We start from the raw sequence: 13487 nt of genomic DNA on the forward strand, positions 1-13487 counted from the left end.
TGTGTTCTATAATGTATTCTGCTATGTAATTGAGTCCTGACGCTGTGGCTGAAGAACACTTGGGGCTCTGCAGTTCGTAGAGGGGTCATGTTGTAGTCTCCTTCCCCCTGTGTTTTGTTTTGCCTTGATTTTTACCACTTTATTTCTCACGTTTGCTCACCATCTTCTCCATCCAGATGGTGTTGTATTTATGCTCCACCAAACTGGTTACACATGCCTAAGTTCTTATCAGAGAGGGTGAAATATTCTAGTACATCTTATCCAAGTCATTTATTTAATGGTCCTCTGTGAATGATTGCAGGGAAATGAAAGAGGATAAAGTGTTGGCGTGAAAATAAACATCAACTTAAGGGTATTTTAGAAGGTTTTCAGAAATAGATCTTTGAAAAAAAAGTAATAATAATGTAAGTTTGCTTATTGAGGTTAAGGCTCAACTTTTTAAAAGCTGCTATTGAACAATTAACTAGAAATGGAAATTCCAAAGCAATGTTTTGTTATTGTTCCTATTAAAATGGACATGACACCGTACACAACCATTTCATGCATTCTTGCCTTCGGCAGTTATTTTAATAGAAAAACAACAATTTAACATTGATATTTAAGGCAATAAAATATTCGGGAAAAGCTTATTTATATCTCTAAACTGTTGGGTCCTGTGGTATTTCCAAACTGAAAAAATTCAACACATCTTTCTCTCTAACAGGAAGTAATGTCAGTGGAGGATGAATCGACATCCTGCTACTGCCTTTTGGATCCTTTTGCCTGCCATGTGCTACTTGATAGCTTTGGAACATACGCCCTCACAGGAGAGCCAATCACAGACTGTGCCGTAAAGCAGCTCAAGGTGGCCGTGTTTGGCTGCATGTCCTGTAACTCCTTGGATTACAACCTGAGAGTTTACTGCGTGGACAATACTCCTTGTGCATTTCAGGTCAGTTTTTTTGTTACAGTTTTGTGTGTGTGTGCTTTGAGGATTATGACTGTCTGTATTAATTTCTTTTATGTTGCTGTGGTAAATTACCATGACCAAAAGCAACTTATGGTAAAAGGAGGATTTTTTTTTTTTTTTTGGCTTATGGTTCCAAAGGGAGTCTGTGATGTTATGGCAGCAGAAGCAGGAAGCTGGCTGATTGTATTTCCATCTACATCCAGGAAGAAGAAGTGGGAGTGAGAAATGAGGCAAGGCTATCAGCCCCCAAAGCCTGCTCTTAGTGATATAGCTGTTTTAGCAAACCCAACTTTGGTTGCATATCTTCCCCAAACAGTGCCGCCAACTGGGGAAAAGTGTTTCCATACATGAGCCTATGGGGGACATTTGTCATTCAAGCCATACCAGCTTCCTAAACACCACTAGAGGGTTCTTCAGTGAAAACTTGGGAGAAAAACCCACACATTTTGAACAAGAGCTATGTTACTGTGTGCCCTATGCAGAGATGAGACAATCGGCCCTCAAGAAGGGGCACAGATTAAATTCATGAACACTGAAAATAGTGTCTACTAAATTATGAAACTATCTAAAAGTACAATCATAATACAGGAAAAGCGTAAATGTGATACAAATGATGGAGAAGACTTTTTGAGAACATTTTGCAAATCTTTATGGATAATATTTAAGAGCAAAAGACAGAGATGCCTGGTCAAGAAAGGATAGGGCACAAAGCACAGAACAGAGAATTGGTTGGTATGGGAAAAGCAGTAAGAAAATTGCCTGAGTCTACTGAAGGATGGAAAGGAAACAACAATGATGAATCATGCCTATCTATCACCAGGCAGTTATAGACTACCCTTGATACAGTCTAATAATGGGCTATTAGGGCAGAGGTAGTTCAATGTCCTTTTCCATTTTAGGTGCTTTTAATCATGTAAGAATCATCTTAAATTAGATACTCCTGAAGAGTGTGGTTTATTAATAGCAGCAAGAATAATGCAGAACACTCCAAGGAAGCTTTGCTCATACATAAATAGCATAGCTCTCCTAATACACCTCATTCCAGATCCCTACGATTCCAGTCCTGGGTCGGGTCATTAAGCCCATTATGCAGAGTGTTTTCTCAGTAACTAGGTTCTAAGACACTGAGCTGGAAAACTCATGTTTATCAATAGAGGAGATGCAGGGAACTGAATCCTGAACATGAGCCAGGAGGTGACACCATGACAAACTGCATCCCCAGACCTTCTTCTCTGTCTGTCTTGTAAGGAATGCAAGTCATTGTGAAGGTCGTGCTTAATTTTAACTCCCCAAAGGGGCTTTTGTTTTAATATGTGTGGAATTTTGTGTAGAGTTCCAGTAAAGCAGCAATACACATCCTATAATCATCATTATTTTTTATAATTGTTATTTTATATTCTTCAATTACTCTCCCTCCCATCCCTCAAAGGAGAATGATTTATAAGAGAAAATATATTTGGGGTTCCAAAACAAAGAATGGATGACTAACTAGAGAAGTACACGTGGGGATTGCTACATAACGCTAAACAGTTGTCTAAATGCACAAATAATTCCAACTAGATCATGTTCAGTAACTCATCTAGGTGCTAAAGACGAAGCTCCAGTCTCTTGTGGATAATCTACTGTGGATTGCCTTCATTCATTGCCATCAAAGTCAGTGCTCAACCAGCTTGGACATTCCGCGGAAGGGTACTCTCACTGCATATGTATGCACTAGTAAGACAGACATTTTCCTAGAGAGCTAATCCCTAATACTTTTTAATAATCTATTTTCATTTCCTTCAATGCAACCAGATTTTACAGCAACTCAACTGTGCATTGCAAGGGAAGTCCTAAAAACATGCTAAGAAAGACAGGCTTGTACTTGACTATCTATTCCTGCTGGTCATCCTCCCTCCTTAGTGCGAGGGAAAATGCTCTTCTCTTCCTATGGAATCCAGGTATCCTCCTTGAATGATTCAGGAGGATGCCGATGTCAGTAAAACTTTAGTGTCGCTTTCGAGATATGCTTTTCAGTAGATATACCTTTGAACCTCACTCATTAAATCTTTTTACCTCTAATTACCTCTAATTACCTGAAATAAAGAAGGTTTACAAGTAGTAGTTGGTGGCACTTGTTATTAGAAGGTTTTGTGATAGCTGTCATGAGCAGCAGAGGCCACCTGTCCCTTCTGGGTTTCTGAAAAAACCTCAACCTGGGATACATAATTGTTTTGAATTGAGGAGCAATTAAAACATAACTTTAAGCCTATCTGAAGAGACTTCTTCATCCAGAATATACCATCTAGTTTTGTCTTTTCTTTTCTTTCTTTTCTTCCTTTCCTCCCTCCCTCTTTCCTTCCTTTCTTTCTTTTTCGGTTATTTACTCATGTTCTGTATTTTTACCTTGCCAATAATGTGTTCAGAACTTTCCACATAGAATCATTGCTATCACTTTAATATCTAAAATCATCTGGGTTGTATTTTTATGGTTTTATATGTGATATTCATTAATACTTACTAACCCATTAAAACTGTTCCATTTTAAGAAAGCTTCAACAATTCACTGAGCCTCTAAAACACTTCATAGCTATTATCAGCTAAAGTAGTATGAGCTAAAAATACTGTGTACATTGTTGGCTTTCTTTCTGTCACCCTCACACTAATCCCTCCACATACACAGAAAAATACTTCATTTGTACCATGTCCAAGACTATTAATAAGCCAGGAAAGTAAAAAGAAAACAATAACATTCTGGATTGTGCTAATTACCAGTTTAGTTCCTGACTTTAAGTATGTAGTAAAAGCTGTTATATAAATATATACAGTGCTGGAAAATATTCATGTATTCATGATAATAGACATTGTCCTTTAGTAACACATTTATGATTTTCATTGCATATATTCATTGTACATAGAACTGTTTAACATGAGGGCATGTTCATACAAGTATATAGTGTATATTGAATACATCATGAATCTACAGAGTCCCCTAATCTTCCTAATCTCACAACTCCACCTACTTCTATTAGACCCTCAGTTTATTTTCTGTAGCTGTGATAAAAATACCCCCAACAAAAGCAATTTAGAACCCACAAATGAAACAGAATACTGTACTTGTCTTTCTGAGAATGTTTTAATTCACTTAAAATATTTTCCAGTTGTATCTTTTTTGTAAACAACATCACTTTGTTCCTTACAACTAAAAAAGGGTTCATTGTGTATGCATACAATTTTTTTTCATCATTCCTCTGTATTGGACACTTAAGTTGCTCCTGTAGTTCAATATTGTGAATAGTGCTGTAGCAAACATTGATGTATAAGTATCACTGGGATATGTTGACTCAGAACCCATTGAGTAAATACCTAAAAGTAGCACAGGTGGGTCGTATGACAGATCTACTGTTAGGTATTTTTGAGAAATCTCTATACTGATTCTGACTGTGGCTGGCCTCGTTTCCATTCCTACCAAAAGAATATAAGATTTCTCTTTGTCTACACATTTGCGGAATTTCTTGTTGTTTATTTTCTTAATGACTGTCATTCTAACTGGTATGATATGGGAACTCAACCTGTTTTTAACTTTCCTTTCTAGATAGCTAGTGAGGTTGAATTTGTGATGTTTATGGGCTATTTCGACTCCCCTTTTTTAAGAACAATTTGTTCAGTTCTTTAGCCCATTTATTGACTGTTTGATTTTTTTTCTCCTTGCTTAAATTTTTTTCTTTTGAGTTTTTTGACTAGATATTAATCTTCTGTCAAACATATAACTGGTAAAGATTATCTCACATTCTGTAGACTGTCTCTTCATCCAATGAACTCTTCCCTTCAACCGTGCAGAAGGCTTTTATTTCCATGATACCACAGTTGGCAATTGTTAGCATTGCTTCCTGAGTGACTAGAGTCCTGTTCAGGAAATCTTTGCTTATCTCTGTGTTCTAAAGTGTTTTCTTTACTTTTCCTTGTAACAATTTCTAAGTTTCAAGTCTTAGTCTTTAATCCATTTGTAGTTGGTATTTCATCACATTGTTTATTTAGTAGCAGTGGTGGTGGGGATTAGGTTGACTTTGCCATCTGCGTGCCACAGTACACATGTGGACATCAAAGGACTCATTGTGGCAGTTGGTTCTCTTCTTCCACCATATGGGTCCTGGGGATCAAATTCACATCATCAGGCTTGATAGCAAACACCTTTCCTCACTAGGCCAACCTGCCCATCCTAAGGCTGTTTATTTCACAGGGTAAGGGATAGGGATAGTTTCACTCTTCACGTGACTATCTGAGTTTATCAACAACAGTGGTTAAAAGACTGTCTTTTCTCCGATGTATATTTTTGGCACTTTTAATAGAGTTTATGTTTATCAAAATTAGTATAGAATTTTTTTCAAGGAGCATTTTGGCAGATATTGCCCATCTTAGAATTTTCTTCAACTATCACTATAATGAAATGTTTACCATAGTTAGGACACGCTTGTGACAACTGTTAAATTTATTGTATCTCAAAGAAACGATAACAAATATGCGCTCGGCTAGAGCTTGGCTCTCTACCAAGAAGGAAGACTGCTGCTAGGGCATGGTTACGTGTCTTCTTTCTCATTCATATCTCACTGGGAAGTTCTGTCCCATAAAACACTAAATGCTAGAAAACTTTGCAAGAAGATGAGCCTCCAGACCAACTCTTTCTGTCTGATAACACCTGATTATGGCCATGCCGTTCAGTCGTTCCATCAAAGAATATTCCACTTGAGGAAGTCGAGTAAACAGACACTGTCCCCACCTGTCGGCCTTCCTTCATCCTGATTGCAGGGCTGCACCGGGTGGGAACAGTAATGTCTTCAAATAGCACAAACAAAACAGTCCTCTTGCTGCCTAAGATGTATGTTTAATGTAGGCTTAAATGCTTTAAAATCTGTTCTAATAAAGACTTCTACAACGGACTTCATTGAGCGTTAGATCCGCTCAGGTTTGCCGCTAACCAATAGAAAATGCCAGCTGCCTAGAGGTGAGAGAGGGGTGAGCTGAAAAAGGACACAGGGGGTCTATCCTCTCCAGGCCTCCTCTGCAATGGCAGAACCAGCCATTTTGTGCCTCCTTACTGAGGCTCTGCCTCAAGACTGAGGATTCAAGATACATTTTCAAGGCAGTAACCTTTTAAGACTTGATTTTGTTATTGTATTTTATGACACAGTGACATACATAACATGCACACACACACACACACACACACATACACGGTCATAATTTTAACATGAGGAAAGCAAAGAATTAAGATTTCATATCTTCATTTTAGGATGTAAAGAATAAAAAATAAAACAACTCATTTTTCTCCTTCATGGCACACGGCACTTCTATCCAGTACCTCTCGGTACTCATTACTTATTTGGCATTAATGTGGATTTAGAACCTAATTTCAAAGGATTTCCTCCAGATGTAGTTCTTATGTTTATCAATAATGCAACCTGGGGAAATATTGTTCATGTAAAGCATTTAAAAGAAACCACCCCAGCAACACAATGTGTATATGTGTGTATGTGTGTATAAGTTCAAACAGTTTTGTCTCATAAATATGTAAATTCAGCCTGCCTCTGTTAGCATCCCTGAAGCATACCTGAATATTGCCGGCTGTCTCATTAAATGAACATAAAGAGCTCAGTGAGCCACAATGTGCAGGTTTCTCCTGGCTGCAGCTTTAAGAGCTGCAAGGTTTGCAGGCCTGAGTATGAAATGAAGAAGTTGAAGGCCCAGTAAAACCATCGACCAGAGCACTTCCGGTGCATTTTATATACACACAACCAGGCCTCCTTGTTTCAGTAACAGAATTGTTTCAACAGGAGGGGAGATTTAACAGGAGGCAAACGGGAGTGACTGGGAGGCCACATTGTCCATGTAGACAATCCAAAATGAGTTTAGCAGAGGCGTGTGCATGACTGCTTCACCAATCCAGATGTGATTTACGTTTATAATACCTTCATCACTCTATAGGCTGAGATAGGAGAAATCCTTAGTTCAAAGTCATCCTGGGCTAAATATCAAAACCATATCAAAAAATGAACAAACAGCAACAGCAAAACCCCACAGCTGTTGCGCTCTTAAGAATATCATTGTGCACTCCACCCAGGATTGCAATTCTCTAACAAGGTCAAAATCTCCTATTGTAAAGTTCTTTGTACTTGGGAGTTTATTTCTTTGACTCTATGGCCAGCTATACATTTTTGAATATGAAATATTGTGATTAGTTCATGATTGGGTCTTTTCATTTAATAATTACCTTGGTTCAGAATTGACGTAACTGTTTAATATTGTGCCAAAGACTAGATTGTAAATCAATAAGCTAAAAGACAAAACATAATTGCACATATATGTGTGTGTGTGTGTGTGTGTATGTATTTACATTCATTAAAAATGGAGTTCTGCCACATTTCAAGTGGTTCGTGGTTCGTGGTTGGAATACTGTGTTGGACAGTAAAAAAGGAGAACATCATGTTCGTAGCAAGTGTGCCTGCCACTGGTGTATAAGCCCCAAGAACGCTCTTCCCTCAAGCAAGAGCTGCAGAGCATGCCATATTACAGGAGCAACCTCTCCAACAACCTACTTGCTTTACTTTGTTTTCTATTTCTCTGATAAAAAACAACATCGTAACCAAAAGCTATTCAGAGAGAAAAGGGCTGGGTTGGAAAGATGGTTCAGCAGTTAAGAGCACTGCCTGTTCTTCCAAAGGTTCTGAGTTCAATTCCCAGCAACCACATGGTGGCTCACAACCATCTGTAACGAGATCTGGTGCCCATTTGAGGAAGAGACCTGGTCAGTTATCTTCATCAACTTAACCATGAACAGGCTGCCCATTTCAGTATTGCGAGGGCATAAATTTCATTAATTTTTTTCAATTGTCTCAGTGACAGTCAATCATGAACAGAAGTCATCGAGCTTAAGCAGGAGTCTGGAGTCAGAAACTCAAGTTGAGTCCCCAAAGGAATGTTGCTTACTGACCTGGTCCCCATGAATAGCTTAGTTTTCGTTTTTATGTACCCCAGGACCACATACCCAGTGACAGTATTGCCCACAGTGTAATGGACACTTCCACATCAATCATTAATTAAGAAAATGTCCAACAATCTTCCCTACCCGTCGATGTGATTAGGTAATTTTCTCAACTGAGGGTCCCTCTTCCAGGTGACCCTAGTTTATGCCAAATTGACAAAAATAATAGCTAGCAAACTACTTAGAAACATTTTTATAATTGTCATTCTAGAGTTAGGTGTGCAGATCACATGTATAACCACATTGGAGATTGAGGCAGGAGAATTATGAATTCAGGCAAGCCTGTACAACTTAGCAATACCCTGTTTCAAAATAAAACATTTTTAAAGACAAGGATGTAAATCTGTATTAGAATCTTTGCCTAATATGTGAACTTCTGGTACCTCAAATTTTTGGAACCTTCAAAACCTCAAGGCAGAAGATAGACACACACATGGGGCTGCTTTTAGCCTCTAATAACTGAAAGGCAAGTTGTGCTTATCCATCAGCTTGCTTCTCTTCTTCCAACTGATTGTAGCATCTTGGAGACTGTAATGCACAAAGGCTGTGTGGCCTGGCATTTCTCCGAGCTCTACAATGAGACTGTAAGTCAAGGGTGATTTACAGATGGACCTGGGGAGGGCTCTCATCTCTAGTCACTGAAAGCCTGACTTCTGCAGTAATTTAATATTTTTCAGAATACATATTTATCTAGCTGTTCCACTTGCCCTATCAATGTAATTCTGGTCACAACAAATTCAGAAGCAATTAAGTGTTTGCTCAGTAGAACCTCTGTGGGCTTTGTTTGTCATGAGTGTAATTATAGCGATCTCTCAGTGAAACATACAGGAGTGTTTACCTTGGAAATTTGATTTCTTGTTTCCGAAGTCAGGCTAACTTGATAAAGAACTTGTTTTGTTTCGTTTTATTTTTTTTTCCTGGCCTTTTGGCTTAAAAACTCTTATGAACGCTGCTACAAATAAACACATACTCTACAATATTTATTTTGAGCCAAAAATGAATGTTAGATAATGCCTGTCCTAGTGAAGAATTGCAGCAGAACAGAGAGCACTTTGTCTGCCTGTATTGTGAAAGTGTATCCCTGGGTGTGCTGCTGCTGCCTGGGTCATGTCACATTCAAATGAAATCCATATACTTCTAGAAACTCAGTGGTATTGGAATCAGTGCGGGGGCAAAGAGCTTTAGTTTAAGGAAAGTTCCCATTCGTTTAAAAGTGGTCAGAAGGAATACCATAAAGAAAATAAATACCACATGCTGGTTCAAGTGGAAGAAGGCAGAGGGAACCCTGCTACACACTGCTGGAGGAAACGTAAGTTAATACAGCCATTATGAAAATCAGTATGGAGGTTCCTCAAAAAATTAAAAATACACTGTATGATTCAAGAGTAGCACTCATGAAGAAATCGAAGCCAGCATAACACAAAGATACCTACATGGCCTTGTTCAGTGCAAACACGATTCACAATAACCAACTTAGAGAATCAGCCTAGACATTAATCAGTGGCTGAATAGATGAAGCAAATGTGGCATATATACACAGAGGAGGCGTATTCAGCCCTAATGACTAATGAAATTTCATTTACAAGAAATGGATGAAACTAATGAGTATCCCATTAGTGAAATAATACATCTAAAAAATCATTGGATTCTCACACAATTTCTAGACTTTAAAAAATAAGTTATTAAGAGTAGCAAAAGGGCCTATGTGGGAAGAGGGGACCTTTGAAGGGAGTGGGGAAAGTAGGGGAATAGGGTTGTAGTGATTAAAGTTGAGGGTGTACATGTAGAAAATGTCCTGACGAGGCCCATTGTTTAAAAACAACTGAACAAGGACCAGCAAGATGGCTCAGCGGGTAGAGGCACTTGCCACCAAGCCTGATGACCTGAGTTCAATCTCAGGAACTCACAGGATGAAATGATAGAAATGATTCTTGCAAATTGCACCTCCCCACATGCAAACCCACACCACGGAAAATAAATAAATCTAAACAGGCGTGCATAACCTAAGCAAAAAAAGAACGGTTGACTCTTGATGACCAAATGCCTATTTTCCAGCAGCTTCCAAACCCAAGTGTGGGGTTCTCTCTGGCAATGGAAGTGTGTTCGTCACAAGTGCGCTCAGTAGTGTACAAGAAGCCGTATACTTCAGCGTGGTTCTTCCTTTTCTTTCCTGCTCCCACAGGAAGTGGTTTCCGATGAAAGACACCAAGGTGGCCAGCTCCTGGAAGAACCCAAGCTGCTGCACTTCAAAGGGAATACCTTCAGTCTGCAGATCTCCGTCCTTGACATCCCTCCTTTCCTCTGGAGGATCAAGCCGTTCACTGCATGCCAGGTACCCGCCAAGGGACCTTCTTACAGCCGCAGCTTGGCTGTGACCAGTACACTTGGGAGAGGCCTTCCTGTATGGATCGCACCTCCAAACTCTGAGCCATATAACGGTTTGAGTGGAAGGTACTGACCTAAATTCACAGGTGCCTTGCAAGTGGGAGAAAAAGTTCCTGCCTCTCAGGTTATGCGCCGCTTCCTTCCTCTGTTTGAATTGCTCAGTATAGGTCTCAGATGGAAAAATCGAACCGCTTAAGAGTAAGGATTGTGTGTTGTTTTTATTAAAATCAATCATTGTGAGACCTTGTCTTAATCACAGTCAGCAGTGAAAAAGCATAACGTCTCAGGGTGATGATTTTGAGTGATAGCTGTGGCTGAGAACAAAGATGTTCCCCTTCATATGTGAAGTGCTTGCTACCAAATGCAATGGGAAAGATGAGAAAAGCAAAGGCGAGAGGGATCTCTCTCTCTCTCTCTCTCTCTCTCTCTCTCTCCATATATATATATATGTATATATATATATATATGTATGTATATATACACACACACACACACACATACATATGTCTCTCAATAAAGATATTTTTAACATCTCAGGGTGATTCAGTTATGCTTATCATAAGAAGATACCTGTAAAGTTTATGATCCTGACATTGGAGTCTGAGACATCTCTTCATTGTCATAAGCAGGTCATCCTTGTTTCAAATGACAGGACATTTTCTTAACCCTGGAATAGTTTCTGGGAGACCCATGCTTATCTGCAGTTACAGGACTTTTTCACCCCTGTATTTCAACATGGGTGCAGAGGCATGTGGGGATTTTTAACCTTTCCATTTTTGTAGTACACACATTCATACACACCCACTCATACTTCACATGTACACACTCACTCAAACACACTCGTTACACTGATAAATAGTTATTGAGAATGGGAACCAACCAGATAGCAAAGAGAAAACACAGACATTCCATGACAGAGAAAGCTGGGCCACCAATATTTCCAACTTGTAAAATGCAGAAATCCAAAATTGGATATAAAAGTCTCCATTTTCCCATTTAAGTCTCATAAGTCTTACTTTTGGGAGCCACTCCTCCCTATACAGTTTTAATACATTCAAACGTCCAAAGTGACAGGAACATCTCCCCAGGCCCCAATTATCCCCCCTCTAATTTGGCACAGTCTACAGATTTCCTGATAGAAGATTCTTGAATCAACATAGTGCCGGTGATATTCAAGACCTAAATGTCTTTGCCTTCCAGGGGATAGATTCAAAGTTTCTTTTTCAGATTGAGTTTCAGAGTATTGTTAAGACAAATCTTTCTAGCCATGTATGTATATTAATCTTTATAGGTTGTCAGGGCCTCTTTGCACTGTGTCTGTTACAAGTCACTAAGTCCCAAGTCTCTATTACATTTAAGGCTTAAATACTGTGGGAAAAAGAAAGATGGATGAAAAATCCATCCACTTGTAGGCTCTTTAACAATAATTCCAGAACCAGGGACACAGAAGGAATACCCTGAACAGAATAGGACCGGGGATAGGGGTCAGGGGGTGGAGGTCGGGAGGTAGGGCAGGTACCTGCAGACCTCCCAGAATGCAACAGCACTGACCAGAGCCAAAGGGCACTGGAATGCAAGGAATCCAACACACTTTACTATTAGTGTGGAATGGAATCCATGAAGGTTGTGAACATGTATAAATATTTGCCTTCTGTAATTGAGCCTAGTATAAGGAGGGTCTTGGAAGGCTGAGAAACAGTTTCATTTTCCCAATGACTGGATACTTCCCACCAAGTCTTCATTTCTACTTCAATTTTCTAACCCCAAATTACTTTTCACTCTGCTCTTCCTTTCTTTCTATTACCCTTACCCACTAATCTCTGCCCGTGCCATTACTAAGTCCCTCAGATTGTATGAGTGAGTATTATGCCGGGCTTAATGGCTAAGCTGTATTTGTTCCAGACATTGTTAGATCAAAGCAGTTTGGGTTGGATTTGTAGTCGGCCTACTTGGACCTGATGTGGATCGTTGTGTGTACTGACAAACTTGGTATACATAGCAGAGAAAGGGTATTCAGTAGGGATTAGTGGTTAGGAAATAGTGGGACACCCCCGCCCTTGTTTCTCTCTTGGGTTATCTCAGAGAGATGTTGTAAAAACAGAAAATCATGCTAGTCCTGAGATGTGGTCTCTTCTTCAACCACTAAGTCTCCCTGTCATCTTCCAGCCCAAAGCATGGGAAGCTGGAGGTGCTATTACTATCTTTTTTCAGACTGCAAACTGACAGTCTTGGAATTGATATATTACAATTGCCACACATTCCAAGATGGTATCCTGTATTTTTTTTCTGGGAGATGGAATTTCCAAGGAACTACAAGCCTAAAAGAGGGGTTCAAAAAATATCTGCCTGTCAAGATAGCAAGAGCTGCATGACAGGTTGTTTTGAAACAGCATGAGTTAGGTCTGTGTCCTGAGCTCTAAGGAGATGAGGCCTGTGTTTAGGAGGATCACTTTGATTTCCAACCAGGTACTGGAGCGATCCATCATGCAGAATGTCGCACAACTTCTGCGTGATAGAAGGGAGGGGCCGTCAGCAGCACCCACTGACCTTGGTTTAAAAAAAAACCTCTATCCATAATGCTAGCATCCCCAACTGACACATTCTTTTATGCTTCCTTCCCAAGATTCAAGACAACCATAATTGAGAATCCACTGCAGCTGCCATCTACCCCCTCCTTGCCCTACTTGGGAGATAACTAAATAGCTCTGTTCTCAACAGGTCGTGGGACCTGATGCTTCTAATTTCCCTTTGTCTTTACTGACTCTGTACTGAAAAACTTTGATAAGCTTTATGATGGCATTTATTTATTTATTTAGAACCGATAAAGCCCAAAGTCAGGTTGTCATGTCCCTGAGATAAAAACAGCTGTCTTTGCAACATGCTATGAGTCTTCCAAAAGTCAGTGTCTATCTCCTTCTAGGATATGATTTGCATTCTCTCCATCTGCTAGGAACGTAATTATAATGGGGACCAGAATGAAAACATTTCTGGGATTCTTTAACCGCACATAACTTTGCTATACTTTGTCCTCTGCACAATTTCTGTGCAGTTTCTCTCAGCTCAGTGAGCATTGTTGGTGATCTGTTTTTGTTTTGTTTGGGAGAGAGGGTGGGTTTTTCTCCCCCTCCCCTCTGC

General features: G+C 39.5%; 1 protein-coding gene across 9 annotated transcripts in view; it reads left to right on the forward strand.

The window, feature by feature from the left end:
* Unc5d (unc-5 netrin receptor D) overlaps nucleotides 1-13487 on the forward strand; it is a 537586-nt gene that overhangs the window by 494739 nt on the left and 29360 nt on the right. For all 9 annotated transcript variants that reach the window (XM_041673692.1, XM_041673695.1, XM_041673694.1 and 6 more), the window contains 2 exons: nucleotides 704-931; nucleotides 10150-10299. In XM_041673692.1, the coding sequence (XP_041529626.1) occupies nucleotides 704-931; nucleotides 10150-10299 (378 nt within the window). The remainder of the gene's footprint in view (nucleotides 1-703; nucleotides 932-10149; nucleotides 10300-13487) is intronic.

This window comes from Microtus oregoni, unplaced genomic scaffold (assembly GCF_018167655.1).
Source record: "Microtus oregoni isolate MIOR12 unplaced genomic scaffold, Mior012 000024F_ref0000369, whole genome shotgun sequence".
Lineage (NCBI taxonomy): Eukaryota > Metazoa > Chordata > Mammalia > Rodentia > Cricetidae > Microtus > Microtus oregoni.